At 46.4% G+C, this 20,040-nt stretch overlaps 1 protein-coding gene across 1 annotated transcript in view; it reads right to left on the reverse strand.

Annotated features, from left to right (window-relative positions):
- The window catches only part of SLC1A2 (solute carrier family 1 member 2), a 137,813-nt gene that overhangs the window by 38,601 nt on the left and 79,172 nt on the right, over window positions 1-20,040 (reverse strand). Inside the window, exons 2-4 of the mRNA XM_032640409.1 lie at window positions 9,258-9,397; window positions 7,302-7,454; window positions 5,197-5,447 (exon numbers count right to left, since the gene is read on the reverse strand). Of these exons, the coding sequence (XP_032496300.1) occupies window positions 5,197-5,447; window positions 7,302-7,454; window positions 9,258-9,397 (544 nt within the window). The remainder of the gene's footprint in view (window positions 1-5,196; window positions 5,448-7,301; window positions 7,455-9,257; window positions 9,398-20,040) is intronic.

The following is a 20,040-nucleotide window of genomic DNA, read 5'->3' on the forward strand; positions in this document are numbered from 1 at the left end:
GGAAGCTCCATGTAGCTGCCAGCAGCCCCCATGGCAGGGTCACTGGCTCATACTCCATATGTAAGGTGGGAAGACACGCACTCCTTTGGGGCGGTGGTGCCAAGCCTTGCTCAATGTTCCCCAAGCATCCCTGTGCAAACGGACCCCTAAGAAGCTCTCACGCTATTCCTCGACATCTGGGGCGGCCACTCTATTTTTAAAGGTGCCAGGCACCCTGCATGCTGTGAAAACTCACGTCTAAGCCCCGAGAAACACTACCTCCAGGGGCATTAAAACAGAAGTCATGCAGAATCCTAGAACGTCAGTGCCGGCACGTAGTAGGCGACAGATGGCTGAAGCCTGAATAGATACAGAAGAGGGGGCATGGAGAAGTCAAGTGACTCATAGACGTCATAGAATTATTGGGAGAACTGGGATCTCAACTCAGATGCACTGACCACCACTGAGGTCTTTCTGTGTTGCCTGATAAACTCTATGGACCCAACCGTACAGCAGCTGGGCCCGAGAGTAAGCAAGGCTGACCTGACCAGCTCTCCTAACTGGGAGAGAGGGAGGCATAGCATTCCCTGAGGCAAGGCAGGTACTCTGTGTTCTAACCTGGCCGCATGCACTTGTGCAGGGAGAAGGGCAGCCCCAGCTAAATGGGAACGGGCAGTTCATTGGTTCCCTTGGTCCGGGCAACGCTGGCACAAAGAGAGAACGCAAGAAGGATCTGAAGGGAAGCTTCCATGAACAACAGAGTCACCCTCCTGGGGACAAAGTGGGGATCAGAGCCAACTGTAGGCCTATCCTGAGAAGGCTAAAGAAGCCAAAGTTCAAGTTCAAAGGAGTAACGGCCATGGGCCTGAATAAATGGTGCTTCCAGGAACAGGGGGGCGGCCAGCTGCTCCACCTTTGACAACTATTACTTCTTGTGTCAACAGGAGCCCCTCAAGGCTCACGGGGCTGAGTAACTAACCCCAGGACAGACAGCTAGTAGTTTACTGAAGCAGCATTCAAAATGAGTTACGTTCAGCTCCAAAATCTAGCTTCCAGAGAGCACGGCTCAGCGGCTGAGTGGAAGGTTGGACGACAGGCCGGGTTCTCTGAGTTCTCAGTTCAGGCCTGTTTGGGTTGAAGAACCCCAGCTGGCTGCCAACTCCAGTCCGAGCCACCAGGGTCTCTGACCTTAAAACCTGCAAAAGCCTGCTCACTGACTCACCTCCTCTTCCTGGCTACCTGCGATCCCCAGGTAAGTAGCTACCTGGAGTTCTGTCTATATCCAGAGCTACCAGGTTGATTTTTTAAAAGTAGAAAAACAGGGCTTCCCTGGTGGCGCAGTGGTTGAGAGTCCGCCTGCCGATGCAGGGGACACGGGTTCGTGCCCCGGTCCGGGAAGATCCCACATGCCGCGGAGCGGCTGGGCCCGTGAGCCACGGCCGCTGAGCCTGCGCGTCCGGAGCCTGTGCTCCGCAACGGGAGAGGCCACAACAGTGAGAGGCCCGTGTACCGCAAAAATAAATAAATAAAACAAAAATAGAAAAACAGTCATCTCCTTGCCTAAACTCTTAGAATAAGAACCAGAGTTTGACCCTGGCCTGTCAGGTCCGCCTGCACCCACTCCACTCCCCAAGCAGCAGCCTTGCTTCTCTTCTCACCAAATGCTTGCCAACCTCCATGAGCCTCTGCCCCTGCTTAGCAGGCTCTTCCCCCAGTTCTCCTCAGGCTGGATCACTCTTTTTTTTTTTTTTTTTAAATAAATTTAATTATTTTATTTATTTATTTTTGGCTGCGTTTGGGTCTTCGTTGCTGCGCACCAGCTTTCTCTAGTTGCTGGAGAGCGGGGGCTGCTCTTCATTGCGGTACGCGGGCGTCTCATTGCGGTGGCTTCTCTTGTTGCAGAGCACGGGCTCTAGGTGCACGGGCTTCGGTAGTTGCAGCACGTGGGCTCGGTAGTTGTGTCTCACGGGCTCTAGAGCGCAGGCTCGGTAGTTGTCGCGCACGGGCTTAGTTGCTCCGCGGCATGTGGGATCTTCCCAGACCAGGGCTTGAGCCCGTGTCCCCTGCACTGACAGGTGGATTCTTAACCACTGCGCCTCCAGGGAAGCCCCGGGCTGGCTCATTCTGACCCTTTATCGTCTCAGCTCAGACGTCTCCCCCAATTACTAGCCCATCGTCCTGCTCCAGCTCTCAGAGTGCACTTACCTTAATTTTCAAGTACCTTGTGCGTTTACCTGACATTTGTTCTGGTCTATCTTCCCGCAGTCCCTGAAAGTAAGTCAGCTCCACTGAGCAGGGACCCCGACTGGTTCATTCTCTGTGGTATCCTGTGCACCCAAATATCGGCCAAAGGAGCAAACCCAGTTCAGTGAATTTCCCGGAAGAAAGGACCCCATGTGGTCACTCTCACTGGGCCTGATGAATGTGGTCAGGCCACACCTGACAGCCCGTTGCCACCTTGGAAACCTCACCTTGGTTCAGAGTCAGCCCGAAGCAGTGAACAGGAGGCCTCCCTGCTCTCAGAGACACAGGTCCTGCCACCTTGGGGGAGGAGCCTCTGCACTGGAGACAGCACGCCTTTCTCTTTATGTCTCTGTGTCTAACTCTGGTCCTGAAGCTCCCTCCACCCAAGAGAGGTGATTTGAAACCACTCCCAGCTGTACCCCAAGGGCACGGAAGGCATCACCCAGCACCCTTTCTCTCTGGTAATTCCATGTCACCGTCAAAGAGTTCCCTTTCTTCCAACCCTCTTCAAGGCCCTCCTAAGCCTGCCGACTGCACCTAGTTTAAGCTTCCTTTCCTCTGGGCTGCCTGGAGTCTGGCTTAAGGAAGCTGCACCCTCCCTCACCCTGCAGTCAAATATTCCACATGATTATTTCTCTGAGTGTCCTAACCCAAAGGACCATGTCCTTGGGCTTCTAGCTGGAGGACTGAGGGCTCACTCCTCCGATGAATTTTGTCAGTGGAGGGGTGGGTCCAGGGCAGGGCTGAGGGAGGGAATGGCGTGGTCCTCTATTCTAGTGTCCCCCAGTGCCCCTTGCCCTGGGGGACACTAGAGATTGCCCATCGACCAGACAGGTCAGGGAGCATAAGCGTGGCTGACACCACAGAAATTCACCCCAGCCCAGAGCAACAGCTCTGGGTGCTGCCTGCTTCTCAGTTCTGCCTCACTGACGCAGACGAAAGGGACTCCTTCCTGCATGGAGCGTGGTCGTGATGGGACACAGAAGGGAGGCCCAAACCTGTCACTCCCCGTCCTTCCGATGCTACCCCTACCCCCAGACTCCTACCAGCTCAGCCTCCAGCTGCTACAGCTCCAGAGCGCTCTTTCCAAAACGTTAAGAATAGACTTGGCACCCGGTTGCGTCTATCACCCCAAAGCAAGCAAACTCATCTTTCTAAGCAGGCTGGCTGAGGGGCAGGCACATTGCACAGAGAGGGTACCGGTAAGCACCCCTTCCCTAGCCTGTTTCTAGTCACTCCCCACCCAACTTCCCCTGCGTGGAATGTTTCCTTTAATATAGCTCCTTGCTACAAGTGCCTCTGAAGTGGTATTGGAAATCAGAGACCATATTCCAGATTTATCCAGAGTCAACTGGGCTCAGCAGTGATGGGCAATGGCACTTTGGGGGCAGCTGGGAACGCAGACTTTTCTTCTCTGCGACCTGTTTCCTCAATGTATTCTTCTGTGATTCCCTGGAAATGGTTGAAGGAGGTTCCTTGATTCTAGTTTACTTCCAACCAGAGTTAATGTGAACTGAGGTGTATTCGAACCTAAACTTAGGTCTGGACAACAGGCTGGTGAGGGGGGCCTGGGCAGCTAACTCAGTGGTTCCACTTGAGAGAGGCTGGGATCTGGGACCCGGGATATCTGGGACTCTTTGCTGCAGTGCTTGCACCTGGACAGACAGCAGGATACAAAGAAACTATAAGGGACTAAAAATGACTGCGTGCCTGCACAGTTGGGGCAAATTACGAACAACCAGATACAAAAAGACCCAAAACCCGACTGCCACTTCTGAGGTGTCTGGAGCAAAAGCAAAAGCTGCACACGGCACCGCCAAGGGGGTGGGCACGCCACCCAAGCCACCCCTCCCGCCTGAGCCCTGGACCCATCCTCACCCTCACCCCATTTAAGGGACCAGCTTGCCGGCCCTGCCCCCCACCCCCAGGGAGGGAGCGAGGGAAGCTGTTACTTGTTTTCGCTGTATGGCAGCACAAGTCCAAAAGAGCCTGGCCTGAACTTCTTGTCTGGCCTCTTATCAATTTCTATTGATGAAAGAGTCCAAGAACCCTGGTCGGTAACACACCCAGCAGAATCAACTGGTTTTAAAAGTCATGTGTTAAAAACTAGATATGCCTGTGTGCAGCTGGTAGGAACATATATATCGATACAAATTTTGTAAGGCTATTTTTGCAACATCCAGCAAATTCAAAATATCAACTCTTTGACAGGACAGTTTTGCTTCTAGAATTTATCCTTTAGAAATACTACACAACAATGAAAAATGAAAGAGAGATGACGCTGAAACACTGTTAAACGAAAAAGCAAAGTGTAACACAGTATGTACAAGGCAGCACCACCCGAGCTGAATTTTTTAAAATTTTATGCACACGTACACACGCGTATGTGACAAAGAAAATATATAGGAGGAAACATGAGTAGCTCTGGGGAAGCGACGTGGGGACCTGAATTTTTACTCTATGTGCATCTATAAACTTTCCAAAATCCTCATGTATTACTACCAGAATTTGACAAATACCCAGTCCCCGGGCCCACCCTGGAGATTCTGATTCTGTAGAGCACGTGCATTTTTAAATGGACCACATGTGGTTTTGCTATACTGCTAAGATCAAGAACCACTGAGTACTGAGTACTCTAGAGAGTTGTGGGCAAGGGTGATCAAAATGTCCCCTTGGACGACACAGAGACAAGAACCAAAGAGAAGAAAAAGAGATCAAAGAATAAAAGGAGAAGAGGGATCCCAGAGCTAAATGTTATTAAGTGTACTGCAAAAGAAAGGGAAGGTTAAAAAAACAAAGACAACGCGACTCCAATCCTAAACTCCTGCCCCAGATGACCCCATACAACCCCTAGGCAGAGTATAAATATGAAAAAAATTACCCCCCAGAGCTGATTTGTTGAAACAGTCTCTAAGTTACCACCTTTGTAACTTAGGAGTTTGGAGAACAATGGATATCAGAACTCTAGGTTACCTGCTGAAAACAGGCTTGGACAAGGTTTTCAGGGAAGAGATTTCGAATAAGGTCCAGAAAGGCATCCAGGCTGGACACTTCATCGTTCTTCTGCCCAGGCCCCAGCTGCTTCTTGAGTTTGGGGTTCCCCGGGTGGATAGCCAAGACCAGGATGACCCCCAGCACCGCAGCGATGATGGTTGTGGACATGTAATATACCATAGCTCTCGTGCCTAAGCGGCCACTGGCTTTAGCATCCAGGCCTGACAACCCTGGATGGAAAAGAAATCCAGAATTATTAGTTCTATTATTTTCCTGTTACTAGCCCCTCTCTGCATACCTATAACCAACCCTCGGCTTCGTATTACTCAAATGTATTAATGGTTAATTAAAGCTTCTTCACCTGAATATTTGGTCAATTCCACAGTTTACAATTCAATTTTCCAAGGATATTTTTGAGATTCTAGAGAACTGGGGAGAGTTGGAGAACATCTGGTTCAGGGTTTATAAACTGGTTGGTGACTACTTTTTGTCAGTCTGCAAGAGTGAGTTAAAATTGAATACTCTCTTCAATTTTTAATTCTGAGATTATGTCCTTCCCAATTATTTGATATTAAGATATCCTTTCTTTATGAAGTGGTGGTCCTGGTACATGCTAGGTTTTTTTGTTGGTTTTAATGTTCTCGCTTAGGAAAATAAAAGATTGGTAGCCCTGTGTATTCAAAACGTCTTTTGAATACATTACTGGTCATGAAATCAAAAGTCTGGAAAAGTGATTCTAGCACAGCCTTCTCATTCCCCTGAGGTGAAACTTGATGGATACCACATTTTCTGATCTCAAGTAGGGATGTGAGAACAGGTGCACAAAACACCCAGCATGGGTGGGAGCTTCATCTATATTTCAGGAGCTTCTGTGATGGTTAGCGGAAATTCCAAGCAAGTCACAAAAACTCCAGCCTTCGTTGGGTTTTTTTTCCAGTAGTTTCTTCAGTTTTTCTACTTCCTGGTTTCAGTTCCTGCTTTTACTAGACTGAGAGATGCAACCCTTTCTGGGGATCAGTCTTTTTTGCCGTGGGGGAGGAAGTTATTACTGATGTTAATAATTCTCTGAATGAAGCTGACCCATATGTGACACGTTTCGCCTTACAACCTGAAGTCTAATTCTGGCCAACGGAAGTGAGGTTTCCTTACCAGGTTGGCCAGTGTACAATCTGTTAAACAGGCATGGAGAACAAATTTTCTCTGGTTTAAAAAGGAGCATTTAAAGTAAAATATAGCTTCACTCAATCTGGGGCTGAATGATAAGATCCTCCCGACACTGAGTCCTAGCTCTTTCCCTCACTGGATTCACTGATCAACCAGCTGTGAGACTGTAGCATCTGAATCTCTTGGAGTTACCAGAGCTTCACTACCTTCATAAGGTGGATGGTCCAGAGGTACAGCTTTCTCAAGGTCACCCAGCCTGTTGGCACCCAGATATAAACCAAAGTCCAGTTCTTCATCCCTAACTCAGAGCTTAGCCTCTAAACTTCATCAATTTATACCTTGTTTGAATAATATTATTTGGTAAGGAGGAAACTACCAATATAAGCCCAGGGAGGGGAAAAAAATTCTTTCAAATAAAACAACTCTTTCAGCCAAAAGACAAGTGAACATGACCCATACATTAAGGGTACCTTTCTTCTGAAAAACTCGAAGGGCTTCATATCTAGTATTTCATTTATTTTTAATACCCACTTCCCTCTACACCCAATTAAGTAGTAAAGAGAAAATTTCTTTTTCTATTTGTTACCTTTATTTGTCAGTTTCTGAAGAAATACAATTTGGGAAATGAGAAAAGTATACATTAAAAATTAAAATCACTAGATATGATCACTTTTAACATGTGGCTATTTCCTTTTTATCTTTTGTTGCTAGACAGACAGATGGACCAACCAATAGATGGCAAACTCTTTTTTTAGGGTTGCTTATCCCAATTTTAGAGACAGGAAAAACCAAGGCTCTGAAGTGAAATGACACAGATGATCACATTCACCGATTCAACCAAATTGAGAATCTATGGTCAATCCAAAAGCTGGAGTGGGAGTATGACCCGCTTTGGCCCAGTGCCAGAGAGGTGGTCTTACCTGTGATTAAGCTGGAGATGATTAGAGGCAGAATGAGCATTTTTAGCATCCTCATGAGTATATCCCCTGGGAAGGCTATTAGCATAACCACATCAGGGTGGATAGGAGATGCCAAGCGAAGAAGCCCTCCACATACTGCCCCCAGGATGACACCTATCAGAAAGGGGGAAAATATGAATTTAGCTTTTGCCCTCATCAAATGAATAGCTCTAGAGATGTAGTTCAATGACATTGACCTTCCTCATACTTCTCCATCATCAGATGATGACTAACACATAACAAAAATACCATTAGAAAAGTGAATTTTGATGACTCGTGAGAAAATACTTTGTATCTCCAACTATTCTAGAAGGCAGCACTGGAAGAGTCAAGAAGAGCCTTCTCAAGGCTTTGTGGGAAATATAACCTGGCAACTTGACTCTGACTTCTTTGAGGATATCATCCACTTGCAGAGTCACAGATTGTCAGCAGAAATAATCCACAGTGCCAGATACTGCTTCTCTTCGCAGCCTAGGCTGGCCACACTCCATGGTGTTTAATGTTTTTCTTCCCTTTTGAACTGAATACCAGATAAAAGGAACATTTAAGTGACCAAGCTGGGGTGTTTTCTTTATTCTTCTATTTTCTTTGACTTCCGATAATTTCCCCATGGCTTATCCTCAAGAAGTTTTGTCTTTGACTTCTGTGTCCTTGTACATAATCTTGAGACTTGCTGATCTTAGGGGAGGTCAAGGTGGGTGTCTAAAAATATATAATTTGGGAGGAAACAATTTGGGCAGAGATGCTAGCAGGAGCCTTTCACTTTGCATACACAGGGATTCCACAAGAAAACCTTGGATCTCTCCAAACTGGTGGCCAACATAAACTACCTTCTGGAGTAAGGGGGGGAGGGAGGTCCTAGGTATGCGGCTATGGTGTTAACTCCAGATATGCAAAGGGAGTAACATGGCCAAAAGACTTATCTTTTTTTCTTCCACAGGTGAAAAACACACTTCTTCAAAACCTATGATGAATGAAATTTGCTTCTGTGGAGGGTAACACTTGGAAAACCCTACCACACCTGCGGTCTTCTTCTATTAAGTGAACTGAGCTGGGGGGCAAGTTCCCAGTCCTGACTCTAGTCCACCGACATCCAAGATGACTGACTCGAAGGAGAAGCCATGGACGATGTGTGTGTGTGTGTGTGTAGATGGCTCTTCATTGCTTCATTGTATAGCCTCATAAGAGTTGAAGAACAAGGAGGGGGCGTTGAGAAAGGAAAAGATGTGGTTGTCACTATAAGAAACCGCAATTTCCCCCATTTTCGATCAATCCTGGTTGAAAACCCAAGGCCAAGTCTGTATCAGCAGTCACACGAAAGGACAACCAGAGCTTGGGTGAGGCCAGAGGCAGGGGAGTAAGGCTTTTGAGGTGGAGCTGGAGTGGATCAAGGCTTTGGGACAAGCCTCTTCCACACGGGCCTCGTTAGCCAATGTGCTAACTGAATCTAAGTTAATGAGGTGCTTGAAGAAGGTCAGACCTTGGGAGCCCTGTCAGTGGCGTTTAGGGCAACTGTTGCATTTTTCTGGACACAGGTGCTTCTCTAAATGTGGTATACTGACCATCTGCTTTGGAATCACCTAGAAGGTTTGCTAAGATGCAGATTCCTAGGTCTCACTCCGAGTGGCCCAGAGTCTCTGTGAGTAGGGCCTGGGAACCTGCATGCTGACATACCCATGGGAAATGTACACGCATACTGAAATCTGAGAACCACAAGAATCCCAAGGGGGCAAACATGGCTAGGGCAGGTGGCAGGGAAGATGGCATCACTGAGGCAGCCGTGCCTGGGTAAAGGCAGAGTTAGGCAGAGCGTGTGGCTTGCTTTCCAGGGGGAGGGCTGGCTTCCAGAAGCAGCTTCCACACTTAGCCAGGAGAGACCAGGGGAAGAGGGGAGGGTGGGGCAGGCCTGTCACCTACCGAACACGGTCAGCGTGAGCAGGAGATTCTTCCCCAGCTTGTCACACAAGCGCAGCCCCAGATGCCGGGGCTTCAGCTCCTCCGAGCTGAGGTGGCTGTCGTGCACCCGTACTTCCACCTGCTTGGGCATGTTGTTGGCACTAAAACAGAAGGGGAGGCAGTGCTTAGAGTCCGCTGGGCATCTCCGCAGTTTGAGGGTCTCAGGTTGTAGGAGGCGAAACAGCCTTCCCCAGGCACAGCTGGGAATCTGGAACCATGGGCAGGAAAGTAAAAACCAGGGCAATTCAGGGCACCCTGAATTCCAGTTTGCCTATAAGCAGGTTACTAGGACACACTGAACGCCAACACGCCAAGTGCTTTTATCCTTATTATCTTGGATCATCACAGAAAAAGGCATCACACAGGCAGTGGGAGGTTTTTCCAAGAGTTGCCCACCATGGTAACTCTCTGAGGCAAGTATCTCTGCCCTGTTTTACAGAAAGTAACTTGCCCAGGGTCACAGGCTAAAAGGAATGGATAGTCAAACTCCATATATGCCTGGCTTCAAAACCTGAGCTCTTTCATTCTTGTATCAACAGCAGGAAGATGGCTTTTGAATAATCTAAGGTCAGCAGCGTCACAGCCTAAGTCACTGCTAAATTAAATGCCTCTGAGCTCAAGCCTTCCCCATTCTGGACACAGAAAAGTCATACATGCTAGCAGTCCAAGTTTTACCTCTCTTTTGGAAAAGATGGTTTATCTAGTAAAAAAAAATTCATTCCATTGTGGTTTTTTAAAAGGTCACTTGCATTATCAGGACTCCTCTAAGCTGCCAATAGTCATGCTACCCCGTGTCAAAGAAGTATGGCTTTAAGAAGCATGCGATCACCTTCACCCGTAGAGGCACCCCAGCCCTCTTCCAGAAAAACCCCATGTGAACCCAAGCTGTGCTAAGACTCTGCCAATGGAGCCCTTGCCAGGATAATGAGTATACTGCCTTTTTTCCAGCTATGTCACTTCCCAGGCCAATAAAATTTCAAATTTAAGCTTGGGGACCAACATAGGGAGGCCAAGTTTTCACTCTGACGTCTTAGGACGCCTTTGTTAGCTGCCATTTACAACCACCATCATGTGACAAACAAACAAAACAAGTTCTTTAACACCTAGAAAGACAAGTCACAGTCTCTGAATAAATGACAATACCTTCCCAGATAGGCAGGTGTCAGCTTCACCCAGATATTCTCACCACAGACTGGGAAGATCTTCCTTTGGAACCAACAGAACTCTTCAGGTTAGTGGTCTGGAATCACTGGTTATAATGGAAATGGTGTGGGTTTTGGAAACAGAGAGCCTGGGTTCAAATCATGACTCTATCACTTGCTAGCTGTGTGGTTTATAGAAAGAAGGGCTCGAGGCCTACCTTGTGGAAGTTAAACATGATAATGTATGTTGGGGGCCTGGCATGGCAGCCAACACAAGTAGTTCCTTTCTCCGGGGAACATTCACGACAAGCGTGACATTTAAGTTCGGGGACCCACCCAGTTGCACCATCGTTCTTTCAAGACACCAAGCTTAGCTTCCAGAATCTCAGAGGCAAGACCAGGGGCCCAACACAAGACTTACTTTTTCATAACAGGCTGCCTAATATACTTGCTTCCAGAATAAAACGATACAAATGAACTTATTTACAACACAGAAACAGATTCACAGATTTAGAAAGCAAATTTATGATTACCAAAGGGGAAAGGTGGGGGGGGGGGGAGGAATAAATTAGGAGTTTGGGATTAACATATACACACTACTGTATATAAAATAGATAATCAACAAAGACCTACTGTATAGCACAGGGAATTCGTCTCAATAGTCCGTAATGACCTATATGGGAAAAGAATCTGAAAAAGAATGGATATATGTATATGTATAACTGAATCCCTTTGCTGTGCACCTGAAACTAACACAACATTGTAAATCAACTATACTCCAATAAAAAATAAAAATTATAAATAAATAAATAACAGAATATTTTAAAATTAGGAATAATGTGACATGGTCTGGTAGAACGCCCAGATGATAACATTAGTCAAAATATAAGCTTCTTGGGCTTCCCTTAATGGCCTAATATTCTACTCATCTAGTTAGTCTGGGGGCAATCTCTATCTGGCATACGTGTGTGTTAATGATCGCTCAGACAGTCTAAAGAAGAAAATAGGGCATGAAGCTCACAGCAAGCAGACGGGGGCTTTCTGACCGGTGAGCAGTAAGTACCACTTCCTCCCGTCACCAAGTGAAACAGACGGAAAAGTTCTTTTTACAGCACAGCAGGGGAAATGATCATAACTATCTTTTTAACACGGATAGACCATATTTCTATGCTTGCATTAGGATCTTTTTATATTTTTTAAACACTTCTCCAGCCAGTAATCTGAAGCTGTAAACCAGGAAGCTGCCAACGGAGAATGGGGGCCGTACGCGTTCAGAAGTGGTGAATGCGTTCGTTAGCCAGCCCTTGGCAAAAACTCTAGGAGCCCCTTGAGAGCGGAATCCCCTGCCTTCTGCTTCATTCGAAGCCCTCCTGCCACCGAAGTTAGAATCAGGCACATGGTTGGTATTTCAGTGAGACTCACACGTATTTAAACCAGACATCCTGGCAGGATCCATATGATGCGATGAAAGTGTCAAGCACCAAGGCAGCCGTGTCCAAGTGAAAACACACAAATATTAGGTTAACGTACACACTCGATCCAGCAGTGTGGTCGGATGCCTACTGGTTACACTTCTTAGTTGCACAAAATCGCTGTATGTTTAATGATTTGTCTTTTAAGCCATGACAAAATGTCCCTGAAGCCCTGAATCAAAACAGCCGCATCAAAGTGGCAGCATCAAAATGTCATGAACCCACAAGTACTGAGAGAATGCCTGTCACTTGCCCTCTTGAAGTTAAACATGTGCTCCAGGCTCAGAGGAGCTCCTAACCTCTGCACATAGAAAATCATTATTAAAGTACATCAGAGCCTTGGCTGGCCTCTGGGGATGCAGGGAGTCCCTGGAGAACTCTTTGTAAAGATCCTAGACCAGTCTAACTGATCCCTGCATCCCCCAGAACACAAGGAGAGCTTGAAATGGAGACTATTACAGAACATAACATTAAATAATATTGTATAGCATAATACAGAGCTGCTTCTAAGCCTTATATATCTTCAGAAGAACAGATATAGTTTTGTTTTTGCTTTATTTTATATTCACCATTTCCAATGCTCTTTATTTCTTCCTATAATTCTGGGGTTTTTTCTTCCAGTTTTATTGAGATATAATTGACACACAGCACTGTATAAGTTTAAGGTAAGCAGCAAGATAATTTTTTTAACATCTTTATTGGAGTATAATTGCTTTACAGTGGTGTGTTAGTTTCTGCTGTACGACAAAGTGAATCAGCTATACGTGTACATATATCCCCATATCTCCTCCCTCCTGTGTCTCCCTCCCACCCTCCCTATCCCACCCCTCTAGGTGGTCTTTAGTGGGAAGCAGCCACATAGCACAGGGAGATCAGCATAATAATTTGATTTACATACAACATGAAGTGATTATCACGGTAAGTTTAGAAAACATCCATCATCTAATATATGTACAAAATTAAAGAAATAGAAAACAATTTTTTCCTTGTGATGAGAACTCTTAGGATTGACTCTCTTAACAACTTTCATTACATCCCTAGAACAGATATAGTTTTCCAAATGAGATTACACACATCCACAGCTATGTGAATGCTGGTTACTGAATGCACATAGTAACAGCGGCAATAACAAGGATAACTGGTGTTTACTGAGGACTCCGTGTGTCCAACACTATAGTCAGTGATGAGTAAGGTGTAATCCTCGTGCTTAAGGAGCTCTTAAGGCGAAACACAAAGCACGTTGCGTGGTACTTGTCTGCTTTACACATGGGTCATGATAAGGCCCTGTACAGGATGTTATGGGACACGGTAAGAATGGTGCCTAACCTAGCTTTGGGGAAGAAGGCTGTTCAAGAAAGGCCGCCAGGAGGAGCTGATACCAGAGCTGGATCTTAAAGGATGGATTTAATTTAAATGTCTACATCCTCTACCAATATTTGAACCCTAAGAGCACCTTTAACACCTGGTCCCAAGCACTTGATAAATGTTTGCTCAAAGAAATTAAGAATTGGAGAGCAACTATAGAGGGCACTGTGCTTTCTCCTGGGAACCAGGCCCTTCTACAGTAGACTGGCAGCATACCACCTAGCACCCCTCCTACCATTCTGCATCTGTTCCACAAATTCCCACTGGCCATATATTACAGGCCCCATGCTATTCTAGGTGATAAAATATCACAATAGACAAAGCCCTTGCTCTCACGGGCTGTACATTTTAGTGGGATAACAAATAAACGAATAAATATATTTCAAGTGGAGATAATGTGCTAGGAAGTGGGTGACAGGTGGGAAGAAAGCAGAGTTATTTTGCATCCAGTGGTCAGAGAAGGAGGGCTTCGTGATAAGGGGACATTTGAACAGAAACCTGGAGGAATAAGGGGTCTCCTAAATTACCTATGCAGTTTGTCCAGAGCTTAGCAAATAAATGGCATACACACAATTTGGAAATCTGTTGGTCCAAACCAGAGACCGAAGCTCCCACCAGATGCCAATCTTGGTGCCCACACATTGGTTTTTAGCACAGGCACTGATTCAAATAAGAGTCAAGGCAGTAATGCTGCATCCCATTACCATCATGAATATGGTGGAGGTTCAGTGACTGTCCCAGTTCCAAGCAAAAGAAATGGATATCAGAGAAAGGTGAGTTGGACACAGGAGGAGGCCTGAGGTCATGACAGCTTACAGATTTACTTCTTTGGCAATGAACAGAAAGGGCAAGGCCTGATCTGGGTAGGTCCACTGTATAAAGACAATAAGTTATTTCGAATGTGCACACTTATTCCCTCATGAATGTTCCCTCCCTACAACTTGTGGCCATGCAGACGGAACCAAGAAATAAGGATTTTGAAAGCCCAGGCATGGCTTGGTTATACCAAATCCATCAAGCCTGATGCTCTCCCCACACTGTTCACCACCTCTATTTCTACCCGGGTGCCTTCCGGATGGAAGATTTAGCAATGTAATTCTTTACTACAGTGTAAGCCAATTAGGCCACACCTCTCTCCATTGCTCAGCAAAGTAAGGCCATGCGATGGGAGAGCAGTTTGTATGATTTAAACTTGAACAATGAGCCTATAATTGCCTTCAGCCTTAGCTTCTCCACTAAACTGTTTAAACAGCTGTTAATTTTGCAGTCACTGCCCCGTCTTTCTCACACAAATCCATGTGAGTCCTGTTTCAAAGGCAAGCTCAGCTTATCATGTAAAACATCCTTTGTGACTCCAAAGGGAACGTGTAATGGGGCTGGTGCTAAATTTTAAACAGTTCTCAGGACCTGCTTTTCATTTTCATTTGCTTTCCCTTGCTCTGCCAAGAGCCTCTAATAATAGGCTCGTTAGGGCTTCCCTGGTGGCGCAGTGGTTGAGAGTCCACCTGCCACTGCAGGGGACACGGGTTTGTGCCCCGGTCCGGGAAGATCCCACATGCCGTGGAGCGGCTGGGCCCGTGAGCCACGGCCACTGAGCCTGCGCGTCTGGAGCCTGTGCTCTGCAACGGGAGAGGCCCCAACAGGGAGAGGCCCGCGTACCGCAAAAATAAAATAAAATAAAATAAAAATAACAGGCTCATTAGATGTGGTGCTGGATTCGGATTTCCTGCCGGCACACTTCTGTGTCAACTTATCTGGCACCAAATTATTTTTCCTCCTTCGCTGGTTCAATGAGGTGACAACAGAATGTTCCCCAAGGAACCTAAAAGCAACCGGTGTGTTTTTGCCTGGAGGATGTGAGGTCTGCCATGGGCATCACCCATCTGACCCTCTGCTACCCAAGTCTAAAGACCTCAGAGGCACAGAAGAGACAATGTCCAGAAATGGCCCTAACGGGGGGACACTAGGTCAGACCCTCAAGAGCAAAAATAGTGTTTGTTGATGGGGCTTTCCCCCAAGGTGGTCAAGGTACTTGAAAAAGAATGCCGGAAATACCAGTGCTGTCAGCTCCAAGCACCACAGAACGGTGATTACAGTTGCGACTGTCCCATATCTGGGAATTCCCTGGTTCCCTAAAGAATGTCACACCCACAGGAAAAGGGACTGGAACTCTAAAACAGCTGGGAATTTCCAACAACCAGTCTCTTCACCCGTGCTAGATCCTGTAAGACCTGGTTTAACCATGTTAAGGGTGCTCACTGACCAAGAAGTCAGAATCTCTCTGACAGATACTGTGTCCTCATCGATCCTGAGAATGAATGAAACCTAGAAGTTCACACCCTCCAAAATCTCCTCAGTCCCTTCTGTTCACTGTGTCCATTTCCTAGATCACATAAATGCTTTCTGGAAAGGTCCTGCCAGTGAACACCAGGCTTCACAAATGATACATCTTAATCTTCTTCTTGAATATCGGAAGGTCTGGCTAAAGAGCACAGTTTACAATTATTCCAAATTATGACGGGAGTGGACCTAGTAGATAACCTGAGATGGGAAGTCAGGAGGTCTGGGTTCTAACTCCAGGGCTGCTGCTAACTGGCTGTGTCAGAAATAATATAAGATTAATGTAAAGTTACTTGACATAACAGACAGAAGGGTAAAGCACTACGAAATGATAAAAACACACTCTTAACATGAAATACCAATGGGGTTTAGGTATCAGTTTGGGCAGATTTTTATATTTGAGGTCCCAGGCTCTTAATCTGTAAAATAAGAGGGCTGGATTAGAAATTCTTTAACGTTCTAAAATTCTGTGATTCTCTAAGTCTCCTGGGGTGGGAGGTGGTAATCAATAGCCTTCAGTTCCAGAGATGCAGCCTCCTTTCTATTCTATCCAGCACTGAATGAGCTTAGAGATCATGGGTGACTTAGAGATAAGAGACAAACCAATAATAACGGTGACAACCATTTCTTTATGCCTTTATCTCCGTTTTTACCTTTCCTATCTCTGCTACATAAACATGTTTTTCTAGTGCTACTAAAGCTGAGTTTGGGGTCAAATTCAGTATACAATTCAGACACAGGCGTCATCTTAATCCCGCATCCACGCTTGACCAATTCTCAGTCTAGACTTCTAAGGTGGGCAGGTCAATGCCGTGGGAATATAGTCAAACAGGTGAACTGGCATTGGGACCAGCCAATAGCCAAATCCACCACTGAATCACTGAGAGTCCACCTATCTCATTCATAGTCAACTCCCGTGGAACTGGACAGGATGCACTCACAGGAACATTCAAGATGAAAAATTGAGGGAAAGGAATCCTTTCTCCATATCACTTCCCAGGCCAAGGGGCTCAAACTGGCTAATGACATGAATCGCAAATAGAGAGTCAGGTGGGACTTTGGATGTTCTCACACAAGAAGTAGTGGGAGAGAAGGAAGAAGTAATGGGAGACAAAACCATGAGGGAGTAAGTAAAATCGCACTCACTCTGCCAAGAGCCATAAGTCAAAACACTGGCTCTGATTAGCAGTTGAGAGAAGGCACCTCAGTGGAATGAGATTACATAATAACGTGGTCATTGGATTCTTGGTTAAAATCTACCTTTTGCAGCTGTGGCTGGGACAAGGCATTCATTTAATCTCTTGGACAATAACATTCAACTCACTGGGTCATTATAGAGCCTTCAATAACATAATACTTATGAAAGCACCAACAGCATCTAACATATAATTGATATTCAATTTTAGTTTGCTTTCTTTGCCTTAAATGCCCAAAATGGTACAAAATGACCATTCAGATAGCTTAGCTACTGTTGAGCTTTAATAAGTCACTTTAGCAACAAATGGTATTTGTGCTTTTTACAAAAAGAAAGTCCCAGAAGGGGGTCCAAGTGGGTGTGAGCCTGGGAAGTTCCCACTGCTGTAGGCTTCCACACTGTGGAATGGCCTAGACTACCTCTCAAAGGGCATCAGGAATACAGTCTCAAGTATAAAACCTTTGGACTTTTGTGAAGTCCTCCCCAGGGTGGAGACTTAAGTCGGCCTTGACCCAGTGGAATTGCCCATTTCCAGAAAGGCTCACCACCCAAAACAGAAATAAGACACCAAGGCACAGTAAACCTCCAGGCCCAAGAGACAGACTGGGATGGGGGTGTTTGATCTTCCAAAATTGGGAACCCTATCAAAAAGTAAAGATTGAGCCATGGCCTAGAAGCACACTGGCCAGCCCAGTCCCCAGAGGCATGTCGATTCTGAAGTAAATGCCACCCCCTCTGGTTCACGGAACAACATGAAAATACATTTGAAAACTTCACATAACTTCAATCAACTGGAGGAGATTCATGGGGCATGCATCTGGGTTTGAGCCACACAGAACTTGGCCCCAATCAGTTTGCCTTGAGGCAAACCGTCTCTTCCGGCTAAGATGTCCTCCCCACCCTACCCTCCAACCCAGCCTTCATAGACTAATTTCTATTTCTTCTTCAAAACTCAATTCAAGTGTGACTTCCCTCAGGAAGCCTTTGTTGACTCCCAAATTTGCTTTTTGGACGCTCCTTCTGCAGCTTACCAGAGCTTACCTGTGCTTACCTCTCTCAAGGTATTTATCACAATTTACTTGTCTGTTTCCCCACTAGAATATAAACTCTTTTTTTTTTAGAATAATAGTTCTATTATTTGATTAGTGAATTTCTTTCTTGTTTTTCCTTTTTTTTTTTTTAAAGAAGATGTTGGGGGTAGGAGTTTATTAATTAATTTATTTATTTTTGCTGTGTTGGGTCTTCGTTTCTGCACGAGGGCTTTCTCTAGTTGCGGAGAGCAGGGGCCACTCTTCATCGCGGTGTGCGGGCCTCTCACTATCGCGGTCTCTCTTGTTGAGGAGCACAGGCTCCAGATGCGCAGGCTCAGTAGTTGTGGCTCACAGGCCTAGTTGCTCCGCGACATATGGAATCCTTCCAGACCAGGGCTCGAACCCGTGTCCCCTGCATTAGCAGGCAGATTCTCAACCACTGCGCCACCAAGGAAGCCCTAGAATATAAACTCTTTGAAGGCAAGATCTTGACTTACTTGACTCTGTCTTCCCCACACTCAGCATGGTTTCTGGCATATAGTAGATGCTCAATTATTGTATGTTTAAAAACATAAATGAATGAAGGGGTGACTAGATAAAAAACATGTTCTAGTCACAGGTTCTGTGTGACACAGTTCTAGAGGGTAGTATTCTCAAAGACTAGGAAATCTGAGAAGAAGAGAGAAGAGAGCAAAAGCACAAACACCTACATTAGAAAAACCAGTGGGTGGCAGGAAGGGGTGGGTCAGCACCACCCAGGGCTGGCCCTTCCCTGCTGCTGGTTTTGATCCAGCTGCCCTGCCCAAACGTGGTGGCTCCACGGATTCCAGCATTCTTGGGGGAGGGTGGAGCCATGAACCAATCTGGGCTCAGCTAACGTGGCCTTCAGGGGAAACTGATGAGGACACAGGAAGACGCCTTAGGACTCAACTGCTAAGATCAACATCCCTAAATTTGGATTCTCCAAAATGTGATCTTTCAACCAAAGAGCCTGGGCATTTATTCCCTTCCCAATGGGATTCTGATTTTGAGGTGCTCCCTTGATTAACAGAGCTCTGGATTTGGCCCTGAGGCCTGAGAATTTCTTTCTCTAGCCCCAGAAGCTTCCCAGACTGAGCCTTCCCAATCAGTCCCCCAGACAGGGGAGTGGCTGGAATGTTGACTAAGTGGCTTAATTAGCTGCAGGGCCTTCAGGCACCAGCAGAAACTGGGTGAGGCGTCCAGTAGCTGAGACTTTCTGGGCGTTTTGGTCACACCCTACAATTGCTTTTCTTCAGCGCAGTCCTCTCTCTCTTCGTGAGCAGAGCAGTCTGTGGGCCTTTTCTCACCTTTTAGACCAAGCAGACAAGCACGAAACACAGTGTTAGTTCCAAGCAAGAAGGCAAGTCACCACCGTGACCATGCCAATGGTCAGTTCTCCCAGGGCCGGCGTTCAAAAGGCCACACCGTGGGGTGATGCTTCAGGGCTTCTTTAAGGTTTCTCTATTGCTCTTCAAAGTCACCCGCTTCTGGCTCCCAGAGGCCTTGAAATTCCTTCTCGAGAGAGACCTGTTCCTTTGTATCCCCGCAGGAGGCCAGATTAAAGCCAGAAATCCAGGGAAAAGCATTCACTGACACCCCAGTGAGAAGGAGCTTCTCAGATCTATCTTGAAGAGCAAGACTTGCTGGGGAAAACTTCTCGACACAGGTCCTGACCAGAACCACACCCAGAAGCCAAATAAAAAGAGGGTAGAGGGCTTCCCTGGTGGCACAGTGGTTGAGAGTCCGCCTGCCGATGCAGGGGACACGGGTTCGTGCCCCGGTCCAGGAGGATCCCACATGCCGCGAAGCGGCTGCGCCCGTGAGCCATGGCCGCTAAGCCTGCGCGTCCAGAGCCTGTGCTCCGCAACGGGAGAGGCCACAACGGTGAGAGGCCCGCGTACCGCAAAAAAAAATAAAAAATAAAAAATAAAATAAATAAATAAAATAAAAGAAGAACACAAAGGGACGAGCCTTCAGGGAATCTTCTTTTGGAAGATAAACTGTGTGTGAGAGTACTGTGCAGTTATGGGCATGGAAAAGCAGAGGCAGACAAAGACCAGGAATTTCTTTTTTTGGCCTGTGAGACCACTCTCTTGTAACCTGGGCTACCCAGAAGCCCCACTGCTTTTGTCTCACCTGAAGGAGACCTTTACATGTTCCCCAAATATAAGGTGTTTT

This window comes from Phocoena sinus, chromosome 8 (assembly GCF_008692025.1).
Source record: "Phocoena sinus isolate mPhoSin1 chromosome 8, mPhoSin1.pri, whole genome shotgun sequence".
Lineage (NCBI taxonomy): Eukaryota > Metazoa > Chordata > Mammalia > Artiodactyla > Phocoenidae > Phocoena > Phocoena sinus.